Genomic DNA, 22,219 nt, shown 5'->3' on the forward strand with positions numbered 1-22,219 from the left:
TCTCCATGGGGACCAGATATTTATCAAAGAATCACACAAGGATATCTCAAGTTGCAGCTGTGAGCTGCACACAAGGCTGTGAGAGATTGCTGTCAAGTCGATTCTGACTCACAGTGACCCTATAGGACAGAGTAGAACTTCTCCCTAGGGCTTCCAAGCCTGTAATCTTTACAGAACCAGACTGCCCTATCTTTCTCCCATGGAGCAGCTGGTGGGTTTGAACCAAAGACCTTTCCGTTAGCAGTGGAGCACTTAACTGCTGTGACAGAGTAATGAGGGGGTATTGACCTTGTCCTGGAGGTCTGAGAAAGCATCCCTGAGGAAGTGAGAGGCAAGCAGAAGAGAATTCTGAGGGGAGCAAGCAGCATGAGCAAAGACTGTGGGGGGTGGGAGGTAGCATGGTCAACCCCAGAACAGCCAGAAGGTGAGAAGGCCAGGGTGGCTGGAATGCAGAGAGCTGGGTGGTGTGTGATGCCTGCAGAGACTGGAAAGGCCCGTCAGAAACCGTGCCCAGGCAGGGGCTTGCAGACCAGTTTAGGGACTTTTGGTTTTGTTTTAAGAGCAATTGGAAATCACAGAAGTCTTTTTCTTTTCTTTTTTTCGTGGCGCGATCTGATGTACATTTTGGAAAGCCCATTTTAGCTTTAATGGCAGGAACCAATTGAAGGGGCAGGATGGGTACAAAAAAAAAAAAAAAAAAAAGGATGGGTGTACCTAGAAAAATCACACTGTCTTTTTTTCCTTTATTTAATAGACTTGATTTTTTAGAAGAGGTTTAGGTTTAAAGAGAAATCGTGTAGAAAATACAGAGTTCCCGTATGCCTCCTTAGCCCCTTGCACAGTTTCTCCTACCATTAATATCTTGCATTCGTGGGGTACATTTGTTTCAGTTGATGAGCCAATATTGGTACATTATTATAAACTAAAGTCCATAGCTTACATTAGGGTTCAGTCTTTGTGTTGTACAGTCCTGTGGACTAGGTTTTTTTTTTAACTTAACCATTTCATAGCTATTTTTTCTTTTGTACTAGCTTTTAAGTTCTTAGAACTGCTCTGTCGAATACAGTAGCCACTAGCCAGGCATGGCTGTTTAAAATTAAAATTCATATTAATTAAAGTTAAATAAAATTATAGATTTAGTTCCTCAGTCACACTAGCTGCATTTCAAGTTCTCAACAGCTGTATGTGGGTAGTTGCTACTGTACTGGACAGCACAGATATATAGAACATTTTTATCCTCTTAGAAACTTGCATTGGATAGCTTGTTAGATGCTATTAAGTCACTTCCTACTCATAGCGACTGCATATATAACAGAACGAAAAGTTGCCCAGTCCTGCGCCATCCTCACAATTGTTGTTGCTATGTTTGAGCCCATTACTGCAGCCACTGTGTCCATCTATCTCGTTGAGGGTCTTCCTTTTTTTCACTGACCTTCTACTTTACCCTGATAGCAAAGTGGTTAAGAGCTATGGTTGCTAACCAAAAGATTGGCGGTTTGAATGCCCTGAGTGCTCCTTGGAAACCCTGTGGGGCAGTTCTGCTTTGTCCTATGGGGTCTCTATGAGTCAGAATCGACTCAACAGCAGCAGGTTTGTTTTTTTGTTTTTTTTGGTTTTCTTTACTTTACCTAGCGCGATTGGATAAGTAGGATGTCTTAAAGCCAGGATATCATAGTATTTTCTGTTTTTATAGTTTTTTCTGCATCTGTTGATGAAAATGTACATAGCATTTGTTCAAGAAACCTTTGCTAAATGAACAAAAAGGGCTAAGTTGTGAATATTCTTATAAATATAATTTTAAGATTCCTTATCCAAATGAGTAAGTGTAATTACATCAACTTAAACCTAAACATATGTATTAAAAGGTGACATATTTCTAAGATTATGTTCCCTACCAAATTATAAACCCATGTATCCATTACCAGTTTTTTTGAATTCTGTCTTTAAGTTGCAACTATAATGGTGATTGAGTAACCACTGACAGAAAGTAAATGTTTGTATCTCCCTGTTATCCCATTTCTTGTCCTCAGGAAGAATTGCTAAAAATCCCCTGTAGACTTGTCTTTTGTTATCTGTTTCCACTGAATCCATTTTTCAAGAATAAATACAATGTGCTTTAATCACTATGTTCCAAAAATTATTTCAGAAAAAATGAAGTAGAAACAAATCCTACAAACATAACTGCACACAAGGTTCTTTCCACCTTTTGTTTTTCCTGTCTGACCTACTACCTGCCTAGGCAAGATACCTGCCTAGGCGAGAAATACCATGTCTTTTGGATAAGACCCATGGGGCTTTACCTTTTAGTCCATCTCTTTTGTCTTGTGCCTGAGGGTAGGAAGGGCTGTCCTGTGCAATAAATAGAGTGCTTTTCCTTCCCTTTCTGTCATATGAGCTTAACTAATACACACGCACACACGTACACATGTATCTAAAATCACTGAATACTACTTTTGCAGGTAGAAAGTGGGCTTTTGATTAAATACTCTGGTTTTATAGTATCAAGAATAGTGGTGAACCTATAGGGAAAAAAAGAAAGATGAAGAAATAGGGCAAGAAGAATCTAAAAGCCTGAAGCTTGTAGTGCCAGAAAGTACTAAACCAAATCCAGACACTTTGCCATTGAGTCGATTCCAGCTCGTAGCGACCCTATAGGACAGAGGGTTTGAACCACTGACCTTTCAGTTAGCAGCTGAGCACTTAACCACTGTGTTACCGGGGCTCCTTGCCAGAAAGTAAGGAAGTACAAAATACACACAGTTTTTTTCATTTTCTAACTTAGAAAGTGGACTTACATAAACCTTTGTTCCTAAACTCTGTTCTTTTACCAAAGGAAGAATAGTATGCACCATACCACTCCCATCTCCATGCCGTTGTCTTTATGAGCTATTTTGCAGTCATTTCCCTTCTTCCGTGTAGAAATGAAGAACCAGGCCATTACCTCTGAATGAGGCAGGCCAGTCTTGCATTTTAGGCAGTGCCAACTCTTAGATCCTTCTTTGACCATTTAAGGTGAAAATTATTTAGGAATAAAAACTGGGAAAAAGAGAAAGAAGAGCATTTTCACCCATTTGGTTCTGGAGGCCATTGCGGTTCGTACTATTAATATGATAAATTGATCTCTCTCCAGCATCTGTTCATCTGATTTACAAACTCAAAAGTCTCTTGTGGTTTTTGTTGGCCAGGAATTCGGGAAAGGCTTGGCTAGGCGCATCTGGTTCAAGGTCTGTCATGCAGTTGCAGCCAGATGGTGGCTGGAGTTAGAACAGCAGGGGGATGGAGCAGGGGAATGAATGGTCTCCATTCATGGGATAGTTTGGGCTTCCTCATAGTGTGGTAACCTTAGAGCAAACTGCTTCCATTGGGCTGAAGGTTTTAAAAGCGATTATTACAGTGTTAGATCTACCTAATTTTAAAATAATTGCATTGTATTTTATATTGTTTGGATTTACCATACTGTGTTATATTTACTCAGTCACTTATTAACAGATATTTAGGTTATTTGCAAGTTTTTGCTATTAGAAACAGTGTTGCACTAAATAAATCTCTTTTGTGTGCATACCTTTGTGTATTTATGTCAACATTCTATCAGGTAAATAGTAGAGTTGGAACTGCAGGACTAGAGGATATGAGTATTTTAAATTTCCCTGGATTCATCTAAATGACCTTTTAGCAAGGTGTATCAACTTATATTTCCATGAAAACGGTATGAAATTGCCTGTTTTTCTTTACTCCTTTGTCAACACTTGAAATTATCAATCTTTTTAATGTTTATCAATTTATTGGCTAGAGAAAAAAGGGACTCTTCTGATTTGCAATTGTTTGATTTTTAATGGAGGTGAATATCATATTTTTACTAGCTGTTTTTATTTCCTTAGCTGGTTTATTTTAATGTTTTAAAAATATGAGGTTTTTTTTTGCTTGATTTTTATGCATGTATATCTGTTATAGAAATTAATCTTTTGTCATATGTTGAAAATGTTTCATCCCAGTTTAACTCTCCTTCATTCTCCTTCCTGATTTTACTTGTAATAGGTTTCCTTTTTTTTGACAGAAATTCCTAATTTTCATGGACTCAAATTTATCAACTTTTCCACTATAATTTCTAGATTTTGTGCTGTGTTTGTAAAGGTGTCCACCACCTCAAAATTATAAAAAATATTTGCCCATATTTCCTTCTGGTTATTTCATTTTATACCTTTAAATATCTATTCTGTCATTTTACATCATCATTAGGCAAGAGAGAGAAATATAGTTTACAGATCCTTTCTTCAAGGTCTCTTTTGTCAGTTGATTAATTTTTTTAAGAGGTTGATTTAAATCAAAAGATTTTTTTTTTGGAAGCCACAAAATAGTAAATTATCGCTAAGGCTCATTGTACTATTTTGCTATATTAGCAGTCCTATGGAAGACAGAAGACGGGTAAATAAACCATCAGACCAAGAACAGAAGTGTGGAAATTTAAAAATTCTGCGATCACTCATGGGCACAATGAATTTGTGGGCATGAATCTAGTCTTTAGTAGCATAAGGCTGTTTATGACTAATTACGCTGCATTCCTTTTAAGAGCAATACTGCTTTATAGCTGAGGTGTTTTCTGTCACTCAGCTTGTTAATTGGGTGTTTTTCATCTCAAGTTTCAGTGGGGGTATACAGGTCATGAAGCAAAAGTTGTGATCAAAGTTGGGCTTTTACTGAAAACATTACTTTAAACTACTAGGTGGGTGTTTTGTTCTTTGACCTTTAACTTTAGAGAGAAGTAGTTTGTGGAAGCATTTGGTAAGATCAGGGAAAAGTGATTCACTCACTCAGGCAGAAGTTGTAAGTACCGAATATTCTTTCCTTTGAAAATGCTTGACATTTATTGATGTAAAAATAGGTAGACATGATCAGAAAGTGAGATGAAAATCCCTACCCTGGGTAAATCCATTCTCTGGAGGGTCCCCGGAGTGATTCTAAATATGAAGGATATGGAGCCAGGTGAGTTCCTGATACTCTTCCTGTTTAGCCTGGGGAAGTAAGGCTCTAGGGCTGGTATTTTAGGTACTTCTCACGGGAGGGCTAATAATTTATCCTAACAGCCTTTGTTGAACCAAGAATCTTTATATGTACTTATTTGGGTCATAGGACTTAAGAGAGGCAGGTGCAGGATATGATGTTGGAAAGGAGCCAAGTGAAGTGAGGGTCAATTATCAGGGGGAAGTGGCTTCATAGATATTTTAGATTTGCTGGGGACCATAGCACATATCCAGTCTAACCCTTCATTTTACCAGTGAAGGAACTATGTAGATAACGGGACTTTCTCAAGACCACAAAGCTCCAAATGTCACATACATCTTAATTTGGAGATAAAGGAATGAGAATTATTGGTCTCTTTGTAATTAGGCCCTCAATTTTGTCATACTTGTATTTTTAGTTGAAATGTCCATAATTTTAGTGATTTCTTCACAGTTTAATTGGTAGAGTACTAACACTGTGCTTTTTTTAAACTGGCTTTTTATTTTAATATTTCACTTTAACCTTTTTCTTAGTCATCTAGTGCTGCTATAACAGAAGTACCACAAGTAGATAGCCTCAACAAAGAGAAGTGTATTCTCTCACAGTCTAGTAGGCTAGAAGTCCAAATTCAGGGTGTTAGCTTCAGGGGAAGGCTTTCTCTCTCAGCTCTGGAGGAAGGTCCTTGTCATCAATGTTCCCCTGGACTAGGAGTTTTTCCATGCAGTAATCCCAGGTCCAAAGGACATGCTCCGCTCCTGGTAATGCTTTCTTGGTGGTATGAGGTACCCCACTCTCTGCTTGTTTCCCTTTCCTTTTATCTCTCGTAAAATAAAAGGTAGTGCAGGCCACACCCAGGGAAGCTCCTTTACATTGGATCAGAGATGTGACCTGAGCAAGGGTGTTACATCCCACCCTAATCCTCTTTAACCACAGGCAGGGATTATGATTTATAACATACAGGAAAATTATAAAATGGTGGATAACCACGCAATACTGGGAATCATGGCCTAATGAAGTTGACATATTTTTGGGAGACACAATTCAATCCATGACAACCTTCCTTTCAAAAAGTTGTTTTGCAATTATTATTATCAACTCCCGTGGGTTACTAATGTGAACTTTCTTTGAATCTTTCCTTCAAATGCTTAGTTACCAGAATAATTCATTGACAACCGGGAAAGCTATGAAATGGCTGTTTTCTTAAATATCAAAGGTGCCAGAAAACCTTTTTTTGGATAACAATCTGATAGTTTTATGTGCCCAAGGGCCTAGTTCAGTCAAGATGGTACTGTTGTTATTCAAAATATTTGTTTTGCTTTTTTTTTCCCCCCATTATCAGCCACTCTTAACAGATTTTTATTAGGGTGGGGGGATTGTGTTCTCTCTTTCATGTACATAGTGTCATACCCGAATGTTGTAAATGATACAACTGCTATTATCTTTCTTTCTCACTTAAGAAAAAGTTAAAAGCCCAGAGACCTTACGTGACACCTGGGGAACAGTTAAGAGAGCCAGTATTTAAATTAATAATTTAAGGACTTCTGTTTGTGTCTTACTTATACGATTTCCCTTCATTTCTCTTCTGTTCTTTTGAATTAAAGATAGGAGAGAAAGAAGAATGTAAATATCCCGAAGGAGACTATATGGCTTTTCAATGTGAATATAGTCCTCTTTATTCACAACTATTGTTCACTTCAGTGAAGTCCATTAAACTCTGCCTGCTACTGGTTTTTCCCATTTACACTAGATTCATATTGCTATTTCTGACACAAATTAGAAGCAAGGACTGTTTGAAATGGTGTATGCATCCGGCAATTCCACTAATCATTATTGTTAAAAATGTGTTGATGGTGGATTCTTGGAAAGTCAAACAAAGCAGCTGTGGTATATCTTTGAAGCTTGTTTTTGTGGACTTCTGTCTTAACATCTCTCATTTTAAAGCCAATACTTTTCTTTGTATGTTGGTGGAACTGCTGTGCTGGCATTCACAGAGCAGGGGTTCCTTTTATGCACAGGAGTAGGAGTCCCTCTTAGGAAAAGTGCTGTGGCTTGTGATCTTAGCTTGCTTGGAACTCACACGCAGAGCTCCTAGAAGTGGTTCAGCAGCCAGGCCTAAGCAGGTAGTGACAAGTTCCTCCTCACACACATGGATCTTTGCAGAGCCAAAGGAAACACTGGTGTTCCCCTTCTGTTACGTTGCCTTAGCCTTCTGATTGCCGCTCCTAGTACTCTTACAAGCAGTAATTTGATAATAAACAGATCCTGTCCGCCAAAAACAAGAGTGAATTCACTAGCTGCTTTTGAAGTTTTCTGTGTCATTTTGTGTGTGTATTTTAATAAATTTCTAGTTATCGTTTAAAACTTTATAAAATTAGGTTTCCTCTTCTAGCACGTTTCTATCATTTGGTCTTCAATTATGCTAGCTATGCATTGATGTGTATTCACGTAATAATTTCTGTGAATCTTAAACTGAAACTTCTTAATGAGATAATAGGAGTCCCTGGATAGTACAAACAGTTAATGTTCTCACTCAGCCGCTAACCAAAAGGTGGGAGATTTGAGTCCACCCAAAGATGCCTCGGAAGAAAGGCCTGAAGATCTATTTCAGAAAGACCAGTTATTGAAAACCCGGTGGCGCACAGTTCTACTCTGATACACATAGGATTTCCATGAATTGGAAACGCCTTGACAGCAACTGGTTTTATTTTTAATGAGATAATAAGCATTAGTATTTCCATGATTGCTGAAGCTGACATCAATATGAAGATAAAGGCCATTCTGCTGTATGACAGTTATCATATTAGACTTTTCCCTGGCACAGTTATTTCTCTTATTGAATTTGTTGAAATTGAGGACTGGAGAGGCAGTGATATAAAAGATGTATTGTTGAGACTTATTATAAATCAGAAACAAAGTTTTGAAGTCACAATTTAATTCTGTTAGAAATTGTGCATGCTTACGTACTTTGTATGCTATGTATTGTGAATTTATACCTATATTAAAAAGTACAGTTTGTCAGGGATATATCTATTGTGTATTTGTGGTATATTTCCCGTATATACAGCCATATGCAAGGTGATTTTACTTTACTATCTGAAGCTGTGAAGGTGGTCTGAAATTCAAAGATTCTCCAAGGCCCCTGACAGAAGCAGACATTAATCTTTTCTGCAGAAGACACCTTTATCTTAGGCTCAAAGAATCCTGACAATTTTTAACATCAATGAACAGAACACAGTTTAAAAAAAAAAAAAGCACACAAGGAAAAATGACACCATAAGCAAAAAAACAGCAGAAACATCGCACAGCAGAAGCAGACAAGCAAAGACTTCAGGTAATGGCATTGCCAGATAAAGGTTATAAAAGTTTTTACTGTTTTTTGAACAAAATACAGAAGAGAGAATTAGTGAATTAGAAGAAGGATAATTTCTGTGCTACATGCTAGATAATTTCTTCTGACCTATCCTTACAGCTCATGAATTTTGTCTTCAACTGTCTCTTCTGCTCTTAAGCCTAATCACTGAGTTAATTTCATTCACTTTATTTTTCCTTTCCAGAAATTTTGTTTGGCTCTTTTGAAAACTTGCTGGGTCACTTTTCGTAGTTTACTGTTTTCTGCTAATATTCCAGAACACTTAATTGTGCTCATGAGGAACCTTTACATAGATCAAGAGGCAGCTGTTCGGACAGAACAAGGGGATACTGATTGGTTTAAAGTCAGGAAAGGTGTGCGTCAGAGTTGCATGCTTTCACCATACCTATTCAATCTGTATGCTGAGCAAATAATCCGAGAAGCTGGACTATACGAAGAAGAACGGGGCATCAGGATTGGAGAAAGACTTATTAACAACCTTCATTATGCAGATGACACAACCTTGCTTGCTGAAAGTGAAGAGGACTTGAAGCACTTACTAATGAAGATCAAAGACCACAGCCTTCGGTATGGATTGCACCTCAACATAAAGAAAACAAAAATCCTCACAAGTGGATCAATGAGCAACATCATGATAAACGGAGAAAAGATTGAGGTTGTCAAGGATTTCATTTTCCTTGGATCCACAATCAACAGCCATGGAAGCAGCAGTCAAGAAATCAAAAGACACATTGCACTGGGTAAATCTGCTGCAAAGGACCTCTTTAAAGCATTGAAAAGCAAAGATGTCACCTTGTAGACTAAGGTGCGCCTGACCCAAGCCATGGTATTTTCAATCACATCATATGCTTGTGAAAGCTGGACAATGAATAAGGAAGACCAAAGAAGAATTGATGTGTTTGAATTGTGCTGTTGGTTAAGAGTATTGAATATACCATGGACTGCCAAAAGAACGAACAAATCTGTCTTGGAAGCAGTACAGCCAGAATGCTCCTTAAAGGAAGGATGGTGAGACTGCGTCTTACATACTTTGGACATGTTGTTGGGAGGGATCAGTCCCTAGAGAAGGACATCATGCTTTGCAGAGTACAGGGTCAGCGGAAAAGAGGAAGAACCTCAATGAGGTGGATCGACACAGTGGCTGCAACAATGAGCTCAGGTATAACAACGATCGTAAGGATGGCGCAGGACCGGGCACTGTTTCGTTCTGTTGTGCATAGGGTTGCTATGAGTCGGAACCGACTCGAAGGCATCTAACAACAACAACAATAGCTAATATTATTCATCCTTACTTATTTTTTATTTGGGTACTGTTTGAAGAAAAGAGAATTTTCTAGAACTGATCAGAGACCCCAATTTTCAGATTCAAGAAAGTCCCTGAATCTTAAGCAGAATAAATAAAAGAAGTATACACCTACAAACAACAGAATAAAACTGCAAGGCAAAGATAATGATAAAAATCTTAAAAGGTATTAGAAAAAAATAAGACTAGTTTCCTTAAAAAGTATGACAGGCTAGCAGCTGAATTCTCAATAGCAATAATTAAAGGATAAGATAATGCTATGATATCTTCACTGTGCAGAAAGAAAATAATTGCCAAACTGGGACTGTATTCTGAGCAGAAATACCCTTCAAAAATGAGAACAAAATCAAGATGTGTGTAGACTAACAAATACTGAGAGTCTGCCATCAAAAAAATATTAAAAGATGCAGTTTAGACAGAAAGAAACTGATTCTAGATGAAAGGTGAGATGTAAGAAAGAAAAAGTAATCATAAAGTGGCTATGTATTTTGGTAATTCTAAATGAACTTATGAAACAACAATAATGTCTTAAGGGTTTTAAAAGTTAGAATAAAAATGACATTAAAAGAGAAGAAAGTTGAAAAACAATAAACTAAGCATCCATATCAACAACTTAGGAAAAAAAAATAATAGAAAATTTAGAAAGTCGAAAGAAGGAGAAAATAAAAATAAGACCAGAAATTACTGAAATGAAAAGTAAGCATACAAAAGAGAGGAATGACAAAGCAAAAAGTAGGTTCTTTGAAAAGATAAGATTGCTCTTTGTGGTCCTGATTAAGAAAAAAAGAAAGAAGGGACAAATAATATTAAGAATTAAAAAGGAATAGAATTACAGATGCTGCAGACATTAAAAAGATAACAAGGGACTACTATAAACAACTTTATACCAATATATTTGAAAATGTAGATGAAATTAAAAATTCTAAGAAAAATACAGTTTTTGAAAACTAACTCAAGAAAAACTGAAAATCTGAGTAATTCTATAACTAGTGAAGAGATTGAACTAGAAACCAATAAACTTCCTCTACAGACCTCTCTAGACCCAGATAGTTTCACCAGTTAGTTTTACAAACCTACAAGGAAAATATAACCCCAGTTGTCTACATTCATCCTGCTCATTTTAGGAGGTTAGCATAGCCTTTCTCTGTAAGAACTTCTTTTTGTTGTTATTGTTCTAGAATTTAGCAATCATATGAATAAACCCAAAACCAAACCCACCGCTGTCAAGTCAATTCCGACTCATAGCAACCCCATGGGACAAAGTAGAATTGCCTCATAGAGTTTCCAAGGAGCACCTGGTGGATTTGAACTGCTGACCTTTTTGGTTAGCAGCCATAGCTCTTAACCACTATGCCACCAGGGTTGCCATCATATGAATAAGTATGAGTTTTCTTTGATTTATTATTCTGGGCATTTGATAATGGGGTTTTTCAGTGTGAAGACTTGTATGTTCCTTCAGCTCTGGAAAATTTTCTGGTATTATTTCTTTGATAGTTTCTTTCCTATCATTTTTTTCTCTTTTTGGTTCTCCTGTTAGTAAGAGGTTGTGCTTCCTAATTATTTTTTTACCTCTCATATATTAATTTTATTTTTTTTTTGGTGTTTTATGTTCTAGAAGATTTTCTGAATTCTACTTTTTAATTTTATGTTTTTAATTCCAGTAACCCTGTTTATAATATACAAGAAAACAAGAGTTCTGATTTATACTATTTTTTTTTCCCCATAACATCTTGTTCTTGATTTATGGATACAATGCTTTCTTGAATCCTATTGAGAATACTGTGTAGAGGTTGGTTTGTTTTTAATATTCTTTCTCTTCCCCGCAAGGTCTTTTTTCCCTCTCTGTTCATGTTATACTTTTTCTCTTTGTTGATCTCATACTGTAGCTTGCATCAAATGTCTGGTGAATCATAGCTGATCATTTATATTTAAGAATGATGGGTTAAATAGGTTGAATAGAGCTTTGAGTATTCAGGAAGAATTTGTTTATTGGACACTTTAAAGTAAGTAGGCAAGGGAGGGAGCTTTCTCTTATGCTGAGAAGCTCTAAAATGCCCAAATGAGGAAGAATTTATTTTGGGATACTTATACCCATTAGTGTCCATAGTACTCCTGTATACTAATTCCAAAAATACAGAAGTCCATTGTGGAAACTTCAGAAAATAAAGGTAAATACCAAGTAAATAGCAAAAATTACTTAAAATCTCATCAGCCAGTGTTTTATGTTACACATCATATATATTTTATTTATATTTGTTATATATATAATATATAAATATACTTATATTTTATTTATGGAATATATATGGTATGTAACATAAAACTGGGAGCATACTGCCAATGCTGCTTTATAATTTGCTGTTTTTACTCAACGATATGTCATTTTCCCATGTCATTAATTTAAATTATCATTAAATTAATTTAAATTATCATTGTTACTGGGTGTGTAGTGTTCAGCTATATTTTCTTTAGCCATTTTACTATTGTTGAACATATATATATGTATGTCTACTTTTTATACTATTATAAATAATACTGCAATGTACATATATCTAAATATTCATATTCAATTTTTTACTTTGGGATAAACTAGAAGTATAATTTTTTAGTCAAAGAATATGCATATTTTAAGGTGTTTCTTCAGAGTTTATCTACAGCTTTTTATACCCAAAGTGTTTGGATCAGTCTATGGCTACACTTTGTTAAGTATGCAACATAAATCTGTAGTAATCTCTAATATATAAGTTGGTGCTTACATGGCTCCTCTTTTCAGTAGCATGGGATCGAAAGCCACTGCATAGATATAACTAAAATGTCCAGTACATCATTCGTTGCAAAATAATATCTTGCCTTTCTATTACATCTTTCTGACAGATTTTTCTTTATCACTGTGTGCTTTTCAACTATTGTTGCTAACAGATTTCTGCAGAATTTAAACCAAAGTTATGAGAGAAAAATGTCAGTACACTGGTTTATGGCATTTCTTTTTTTAACAGCAAATAAAAGAATGACCTGTAGTTTGATTAAACGTTGATGAGGTTATATTTTCCTTTGGAAAAACCTATACTAGGCTCAGTCCTCTTAGTGAGCTAAATATTCCTAATCAAAAAAACCAAGCCCGTTGCTGTCGAGTCAATTCTGACTCATAGTGACCCTACAGGACAGAGTAGAACTGCCCCATAGGGTTTCCAGGGAGTGCCTGGTGGTTCGAACTGCTGACCTTTTGGTTAGCAGCCATAGCACTTAACTGCTATGCCACCAGAGTTTCCAGTATCCCTAATAGGAGCTGTCATTTACTATGCCCAAGTCACCCACTTATCTAGCCACTTCTGTACATTATGCCCCATACTCATGTCAACTTTGTGAGGAGAGTATTATCACCACCTTATAGATGGAAGCGAGGCTTATTGCGGATATGTGATGTTCCCAGGTCATACAGCTGTTGGTTGTCCAGAAATCACTAGAATGTAAGGCCCATGAGAGCAGGGACTGAAATCTTATGTTCATTATTGTATCCCAGCACTAGATAGCGCTTGACATGTGGTAGGCTCTCAAGAAATATTTGTTGAATGCTGAATAAATGCATTAACAGAGTTGGGATTTGGACCCTTATCATTTTGAATCTGAAGTTCTTCCCACTAGACAGATGTCAGCACCTTCAGGGTTTTAGTGTTTCACTTAGAGGTTGAGGGGTTTGCCCCTAAGTCATGTGCTTGTTCAGTGCTTGGTGTCTCTTGTCTCTCTTTTCATTTGATTGGTTATATAAGAGACTTCACCTAAAATTTCCCTGCAGTTTGGGGGAACTCCTTCAAGTCAAACGTAACTAAATGATACTCAGTGTGTCAGCAGCCTGCATGAGTGAATTTAGGAACTTCTTTTTTTTTTTTTAGAAAAGGTTCTAACTCCTACTTTGAACTTCGGAATGCTTAAAAGTTCATCAAGAACCTGAGTCTCCCTTTCAATCTGTTGTGGAAGTTTCTAACCATTGGTTTTATTGTATTAAAATCTAACCCCCATCCTTTAGGAAGGAAAATCCCTCAAGACTCCCAAAACTGCATTGGTCTGAGTTCTCGCAATGTTTTTCAGGAAACGTGCAGCTTTGGTTAAAGGTCAGAGGCCTGATAGACAATGTGGTCAGCTAGTTCATCTCCACATCGGATGGATTTTATGTTCTGTTATATTTGAATACCGAGGTCGATTCAGCAATCTATCATTTCCTATTTTTTTAAGTGTATATTTATTGTAAAACCCACCAAAACCAAACCCACTGCCGTCGAGTCGATTCCGACTCTTAGCGTCCCTATAGCACAGAGTAGAACTGCCCCATAGAGTTTCCAAGGAGCGCCTGGAGGATTTGAACTGCTAAAGTTTTGGTTAGCAGCCGTAGCACTTAACTACTATGCCACCACTGTTTCCATATTTATTGTAAGCATCCTTTATCTGTAGCACAAAAGTACCTAACGTTTTGATGCCTTTGTAGTATTCAGACTGACTTTGTCAACTCATGTGAAGAAAAGCAGAGGATTTATGGCATTCCCCAAAATTATGTTTAATTAAATCACAGCATACTGGTTTTCAATTCAGTGATTATTTGTTTAATGTCTGCTATGCTGGACATGGAGACTTCAGAGATGAATAAGTAAATCCAAGCCTCCCTGGAACTCAGTCAAATGAGAGACAGACAAATAAACAAATCCAATGAAGCATAGTCAAAAACTGTCATCTTTTGGGGTGTGGAAAGATTTAGAGGAGTACAGAGCATCCCTTGGGAGAAGAGAGGCAGGCAAGTTCAAGCCCTGGTTTCTCACTTGGACTCATACCACAGCCTTCCACATGTTGCCAAAGGGATCTTTCTAGAATTTATAAATTCAGCCTTATCACTTCCATATTTAACTGCCTCAGTAGCTCCCCACTTGGCTGCTTGTAAGACCTCAGTCCCCTCCCTTCATTCTGGCCCATTCCTTTTACTCACTGCCACATAATAACTTTGTGGTCTTTGGCAAGTTACTCATCTCTCTGTGGCTCAGATTCTTTAATTGGGTTAATCAGGGTCAATCATAGTTGACCTATTTCATAACGTTGTTCCGAGAGTTAAATGATTTACATCAGCTCTTAGAAAAGTGTCTAGCACTTAGTGAGTGCTATGTAAGTGATTGCTATTATTGTTGTTATTCTCTCTTTCCCAGACTGGAGTCTTCCCTGGCTTTGCATGAAGCACCATTACATTTATTGCCATTACTAAGTGGCTTAATACTTAGGTTGTCTCTCACTATTCCATATCTTTGTCATCAACAAATGGCATCATTCCAGGGTTGCCATTGTCCTTATTAAATTCTGAGATTAGGGCTTTCACCACAGAATCTTTTTTTTTTTTTTTTTAATTTCTCACAAATTTAATATCGTGCATATTACAGACACTCAAACATTTGCTTATTGATTGAGGGGGAAATCCCTTTTTCTCCACATTTCTCTTTAGGAAATGCTTCGTTTTTGTTTCTCTGTAAAGGCTTTGTAACCATTCTCTCCTTTTTCTGCTCTCCACTGTGCTGTTAGCACGTTGACATTTTTTACAAATTTCTGATGTAGCTCTTGTGCAGTTCCATTGTAATCATTTATTTGGATGTCTATCCCCTTCTCTGCTCTCTATAAGAGCAGAGGTTGCTTCATTTGTATCTATGGCCTTTTCCACAGGAATTGTACACAGATAACACTCGTATTTGAGTGAATGTTTGATAAAGAACCACACACATTACTTTAATGTCACAGTATTTGAGGGAATTGGTGAGAAAAAAAAAATAAGTCATTTCTTTGTATCTATTTCTTTTGGCTCACTAAATATCTGTCATGGATTGAATTGTGCCCCCTTTAGTAAGTGTATCGATTTGGCTAGGCTATGATTCCCAGTATTATGTGATTGTCTACCATTTACTAGACTGTGAGAGAGTAAATTCCTCTTTGTTAAAGTCATCCACTTGTGGTATTTCTGTTATAGCCACACTGGATAACCAAGACAATGTCTAAGAAAGAGCTAAGGTTTTGAGGATTCTGACTAAACAGGAAATCCCAAATAAATACTCTTTTTAAGTAGAAGGAAAATAGCCCAACAATTTTTGTTTTCCTTATATGTCTCCTAGCTTCATGTTTTCAAAGGTAAATTTTTTTTTTTTATAATTTCAGGAAAATACCAAAATATGACAAATAGCTAAATTGTTATCAGAGTTAAAAATGGGTCGTGGCTTTTGACATTTCCAAACTAAACTACCCTGAGAAGAAAATTCAAACTGAATTAAGTTTCACAGCTCTGAAAATTGTTTAAGAGAAATTTTCCACTAAAGATTATTCTGATTGGGTGTTTTGTAATGTACTAGTAGATATATGAAATTTCATTTTTTCATGGGTGTGATTATAGATGAGAAATGATTGTTTCTATTGTCATACTTTTGTTTTGGACAGAGTAGAACTGCCCTATCAGGTTTCCCAGGAGTGGCTGAGTGGATTTGAACTGCTGACCTTTTAGTTAGCAGCCAAGCTCTTAACCACTGCACCACCAGGGCTCCTTACGTTATCTTATAGAAGGCTGTTGTTGTTAGTTGCCATCGAGTCCATTCTGACTCATGGCGATGCTATGTGTGCTTAGTAGAACTGCTCCATAGGGTTTTCAAGGCTCTGACCTTTTGGAAGCCTGGCCTGTTCAAACCACCAACATTCAGCTAGTAGTTGAGCACCTAACCGTTTGTGCCGCCCAGAGACTCCTTATAAAGGGTCAATCTAAGTAACACCATTTATCAGTGAAGAGGGAAATAAAATCGGCTTGCCTCTTCAGCTGCTTAAGAAGAACATAAAGAGCTTCATATATTATGTGTGTTAAACCAATGGTTACCATTTAAATACTTGTTTACCACCAAATCTTTACATAGTTTTTCTTAAGATGAAACTTATTTGTGACTACCCCTTGGGAACTTATTTGTGACGTGAGAACTGTTAACATGTTCTGTTTTATATTTATTCAGAATAGTAAAGTTACTGGTACTACACCTTCATGACTGAGTGTCTTACAGTAGTGAGGGAATAACCGTTTTTAAGTCAATGTATTTCAGAATATGAATAAACTTCTCTTATTGTGATTTTCATTTAATAGTAAAAGATTAACTCTGATGACTGCACTAGAACTTTTGCATCTTCTTACTTCCAGTAAGTATGTTAAGTCAGTTTCAGGTTTCCACTTTTGGCTTCATTTCCATTCCAAGAGATACAATGGAGGCAGGAGAGAAGTGTGAGCGGGACATATCTCTTTATCTGGCCTACTGATCCATACCTTCATCTTGCTTCCATTCCTCTTTGCATTTTCTTTGATCCAGCCAAAATATTCATTATTATTCATCTGACACAGTCCCTGTGCCTTCCGTCCTGAGTCTCTCTTTATGCCGTCCTTCTTCCGAGAAGTTTGCTCTGCTCTCACCTATCTCCCCTTCCTCCAACTGCCTGCGAATATCATACTGTCGTTCCTCTTTTCAGAGCCCAGCCCGAAGACTTTTCTTTGTGAAGTTCTTTCTGATCTCCCTCTCCCAACTGCCTCAACCAGGGACACTTTCTCCTTCCTCTAAACAACTATAGCACTTTGCAACTGCTTCCTAGAACCTATCAGATATGAGCCATGCATGCTGTTATGGTCACCTTCTCTCACAAAAATAAACCTTTCTGCAGTATCTCTGACTCACTTTCTTCAAAGTATAACATAGCCTTCGTGCATAGTTGGCACTGAATGTGTATTTTGTTGAATTGCCTTGGGAAGTGACATTCCTGAGGGCTATAAAGAAAACGTCATCCCACCAAAAATTAATGAGTACTGTTTCATGGATTATTCTGCTTCTTTGTCATCTAACTCAAAAATGAGAGTTGAGTCATTCTTTTAACAGTCGCACCTATAGCTAGGGGGTAGAGGAAATAATCAGGAGATCTTAAGAGGTAGAAAGACAGAAGTGTGGAGAAAGAAAAATTGCAAAATATTAGAGCTGGAAAGATGGTTAGAAAGCCATATAATGCCACTCTTTACTTTTATAGATGAATAAACTGATACCTAGAAAGCTCAAGTGTCTTGCTCCCATTACACAGCCAGTTAATGGTAAAATTGGAGCTTGTTATCTGGTTGCCTAGGAGGACATGGTTGCATTCATGTTTAGGTATGTATAGTTAAACACTGTTAAAATAGGCTTATGATACTCTTATATTGCCTTTAGTGATTTCGCAAATTGGAAATTTTGAGTCTATAAATAGATTTTCCTCTCTCCTTTCCTTAGTTTTTACAGTTTATCTGACTGATTCATTTACATTAACTAGGAAAATTCTGCAACCTTAACCCTCAAACCCTCCTTTCCTTAGTGTTTACAGTTTATCTGACTGGTTCATTAACTAGGAAAATTCTGGCAACCTTAACCCTCAATAGTATAGAATCATTTGCTAACATTTAAGTGAACTTTTTATTGACATGTAACATGTTGTTAGGTGCCGCCGAGTTGATTCCAACTCACAGCGACCCCGTGTGCAATGGAATGAACCACTGCCCGGTCCTCCTCCATCCTCATAATCATTGTTATGCTTGAGCCCATTGTTGCAGCCACTGCATCAGTCCATCTCCTTGAGGGTCTTCCTATTTTTCGCTGACACTCTGCTTTACCAAGCATGATGCCCTTCTCCAGGGACTTATCCCACCTGATAACATGTTCAAAGTATGTGAGACATAGTCTCGTCATCCTTGCTTCTAAAGGGCATTCTGGTTGTACTTCTTCTAAGACAGATTTGTTCGTTCTTTTGACAGTCCATGGTATATTCAGTATTCTTCACCAGCACCACAATTCAGAGGCGTTAATTCTTCTTCCTTATTCATCGTACAGCTTTCTCATGCATATGAGTCGATTGAAAACACCATGGCCGCGGTCAGGCGCACCTTAGTGTTCAAGGTGATATCTTTGCTTTTGAACACTTTAAAGAGGTCTTTTGCAGCAGATTTGCCTAATCCAATGTGTCTTTTGACTTCTTGACTGCTGCTTCCATGGCTGTTGATTGTGGACCCAAATAAAAAGAAATCCTTGACAACTTCAGTCTTTTCTTCATTTATCAAGATGTTGCTTATTAGTCCATTTGTGAGGATTTTTGTTTTCTTTATGTTAGAGTGTAATCCATACTGAAGGCCATGGTCTTTGATCTTCATCAGTAAGTGCTTCAAGTCCTCTTCACTTTCAGCAAGCAAAGTTGTGTCATCTACCTACACAAAAGTGTATAAAATTATAAGGCTACGGCTTGATGAATTTTCACAAAGTGAGCACATCTGTGTGACCCACACCCAGATCAGGAAATAACAACACCAGCAAGTCTAGAAACATTTGAAGAAATAAAAAGATTTTGAAGCTATATAATTTTTTTTTTCTCTCCACAGGTATTGTCGGTCTGTGTGTTAACGACAATCCTTGGTTGTATATTTGGGTTGAAACCAAGCTGTGCCAAAGAAGGTAATTAACATAGTGCGTAGTAGGTGTGTGGGAGCCCTAGTGGCCGAGCGGTTAAGCACGCAGCTGCTAACTGAAAGATCAGTGGTTCAAATCCATTAGCCGCTCTGTGGGAGAAAGATGTGACAGTCTGCTTCTGTAAAGATTTGCAGCCTTGGAAGCCCTGTGAGGGCACTTCTACTCTGTCCTGTAGGGTGGCTATGAATCAGAATCAACTCCACAGCAACAGGCTTGGTTTTGTTTTGTAGAGGAGTGTGTGTGTGTGTGTGTGTGTGCGTGCGTGTGTGTGGAGTAGGGGTTCTGTGTGCTGATACTCAGCCATCTTCAGAATGGGATTGAGATAAGCATCATCCAGTTATCCTATGCGTACTCCATAGATATTGCAAATTTGATATAGGCTTGAGCTTTCTTTTTCTTCTTGTAGCTCTTGTATTAGGAGTCCTGGGTGGTGCAAATGTAAACGGTTAATGTGCTCGGCTGCTAACTAAAAGGTTGGAAGTTCGAGTCCACCCAGAGGCACCTCGGAAGAAAGTCCTGCTGATCTACTTCTGAAAAATCAGCCATTGAAAAATCCTACAGAACACAATTCTACTCTGACACTTATGGGTCGCCATGAGTCGGAATCAACTTGACTGGAACTGGTAGCTCTTGTATTGTTTTAGCCATATAAAATATTATTTACTTGAAAAACTTCATTCCAAAACAAGGAAGGACCATAACAAACAAATTAATTCATTAAATTAAATTAAGAACAAACAAACAAGCAAACATGGCCGACAGGTCCTGGCACTGTGCTCCTGGAACCCTCCCCCACTGATTTCCTCCAGGGTACTCCTTCCCCCAAGGAGTTAATTGCAGAAGCAGCCCTGGAGGTTACTAGGTGACCTATTAGCATCCCTGGGCAACCAGAAACTTATCATTAAGTGCTCATAAGGCTTTTTGAGTTGTGGGCATTGGTGGTTTAAAGCAATACTGGTGTTATTAAACTCCTAGACATTTGTAAGTTTATATTGAGTCCAGAAATCTATCCAGCATTGATGAGATAATAGAAATAATAAAAGTCTGAATCACAGTGAATTGGAGTGGCCATTATGTTTACTCTGAGGTCATTATTTTTCTTTTCTAGCGAAGGCACAGATGGTTTTCCTAGGAAATTCAGTTTTGAAAATTAAATTTTTCTCGTTTAACTATTCTGTAATTGTAATATTAGTAAACATTTTTGGCAACTATTAAGCTACCATTTATTGTTAAAAATGAATGAAATATAGTAGTTTTATGTATTTAGTCAGAAATCTGTTCAGAGCAAGTGTATCTAAGTTTGATAAGATTAAGAAGTTACAAACTTTGGTGTTCAATTACATAGTCTTTTGGCATGAAATAATTCACCCTGAGTTCAATTTGACATTTAAAAAATAAAACTGGAGGATTAAAAACAGCAATTTGTAATTTAAATCTGGCATAAAGATGCATGGTAACTAGTTTATAAAATTACAAGGTGCATATTAATGAGTTCCAAATAATAGGTGTTATTCTAATAGCTTTTTTCCCCGGGTCAAGAAAGTTAGTATTTCTAACCCTAGAGATTCTTGTTTGTCACCCATGTTCTTATAATTGCCTGACTTTCCCAATGCCAAATGAGAGTTAAATTCCGTGGCAGTGTCTTGTTGGGCCAGGAGACCACTGAAGTGAGAACTAAGATTATTCCTTTTTTTTTTTTTTCTGTTGGACTTTCATTATTTTAGGCATAGATTTTTTTTTTTTTAGTCTCACCAGCTTGATTTTCTAATAATGCAATAAAAACCTAGCTTATTCAAGCTATCTAGTAAAGAGCTGCAACAGTTCAATTTTTGTTTTTAATGAAATTATTTTTCTTCTGTATCTACCATATAACAAAAATTATCAATTACCAACTATACTCCAAGTACCTTGCTAGGTACTAGGGATATAGTACACTGGGCAAAATTCACATGAGGTCTTTGTTCTTAAGAATTTTATAGTCGATGGCACTGGGTTAGTGTGAAACAAGGCTATTAAAATCAGTTACAAATGGAATTAATTGATGAGGGGAAGGACAAGATTTTATAACAGCTTAAAAAAAAAGGAAAACAGAGAAGGGGTTAGTAAAGGCTTTTCAGAGGGAGCTGGCTCAATCTGAAGGTGAACTGAAGCTGGCTGAATCTGAAGGTGAATCCAACCAACTGGAACATGCTGGTTGGGTTCTTTGTACCAAGACGGAGAAGGAGATAAGTCAAGTGCTCATTCGCTTTGTGAAATATTCATAGATAGTCACCTTTTCAGTCTTTGCCCACATTTTGAAATTTTAGAGAACTCCACAGCTGCTGAAGCCAACCCTTTCATAACAGAAAATATTCAGAACAAATTCTTAATTCTGACTTTTCTTTACCATTCCACAGATATTTAAGTCTTATCATACCTAGTACAGTTTGTAATAAAAATTGTCTTTTTTCTAACACAAGAGATAAAAATTACAAACTCAGTACGTGAGATTATTTTCTGGTCGTGTCACTTTCTACGTGTATTTGTGAAAAGATTCTTATTTTCTAAAGTAGTATTTGAATGCTGTCTATAGCTAACTTAGGTGTATTAGTTGATGATTGCCTTGTAAATATATAATGATTAGAAACATCTAACTCACTGCTCACTATTTTCAGTGAAAAGTTGCAAAGGTCGCTGCTTTGAGAGGACATTTGGGAACTGTCGCTGTGATGTTGCCTGCGTTGGCCTTGGGAACTGCTGTCTAGATTACCAGGAAACATGTATAGAACCAGGTAATGATCAGGAAAACAGATGGAGTCATGGCCAGAAGGAAAAGATTAAAACAAAATTCTGCAACTTTTAGGCATGTGATTTAGCTAATTCATTTGAGATTTTTTTTTTTAATTTAGCAAGCACACATTTTAACCGTAGTCTTTATATTTCAAACGGTTGCTTAGAGAAGAAATGTCAAATATTTTGCCTTCCTTAAGCATTTTATAGGTAGCAAAATTGTACCTTTTTTTTAACATATGCTGAAAGCCTTGATAT

The 22,219-nt window shown here is 37.1% G+C and overlaps 1 protein-coding gene across 1 annotated transcript in view; it reads left to right on the forward strand.

Moving 5' to 3' along the window:
• ENPP1 (ectonucleotide pyrophosphatase/phosphodiesterase 1) overlaps window positions 1-22,219 on the forward strand; it is an 85,964-nt gene that overhangs the window by 20,183 nt on the left and 43,562 nt on the right. Inside the window, exons 2-3 of the mRNA XM_010592283.2 lie at window positions 19,105-19,177; window positions 21,847-21,963. Of these exons, the coding sequence (XP_010590585.2) occupies window positions 19,105-19,177; window positions 21,847-21,963 (190 nt within the window). The remainder of the gene's footprint in view (window positions 1-19,104; window positions 19,178-21,846; window positions 21,964-22,219) is intronic.

The sequence above is a fragment of the Loxodonta africana genome, chromosome 1 (assembly GCF_030014295.1).
Source record: "Loxodonta africana isolate mLoxAfr1 chromosome 1, mLoxAfr1.hap2, whole genome shotgun sequence".
Lineage (NCBI taxonomy): Eukaryota > Metazoa > Chordata > Mammalia > Proboscidea > Elephantidae > Loxodonta > Loxodonta africana.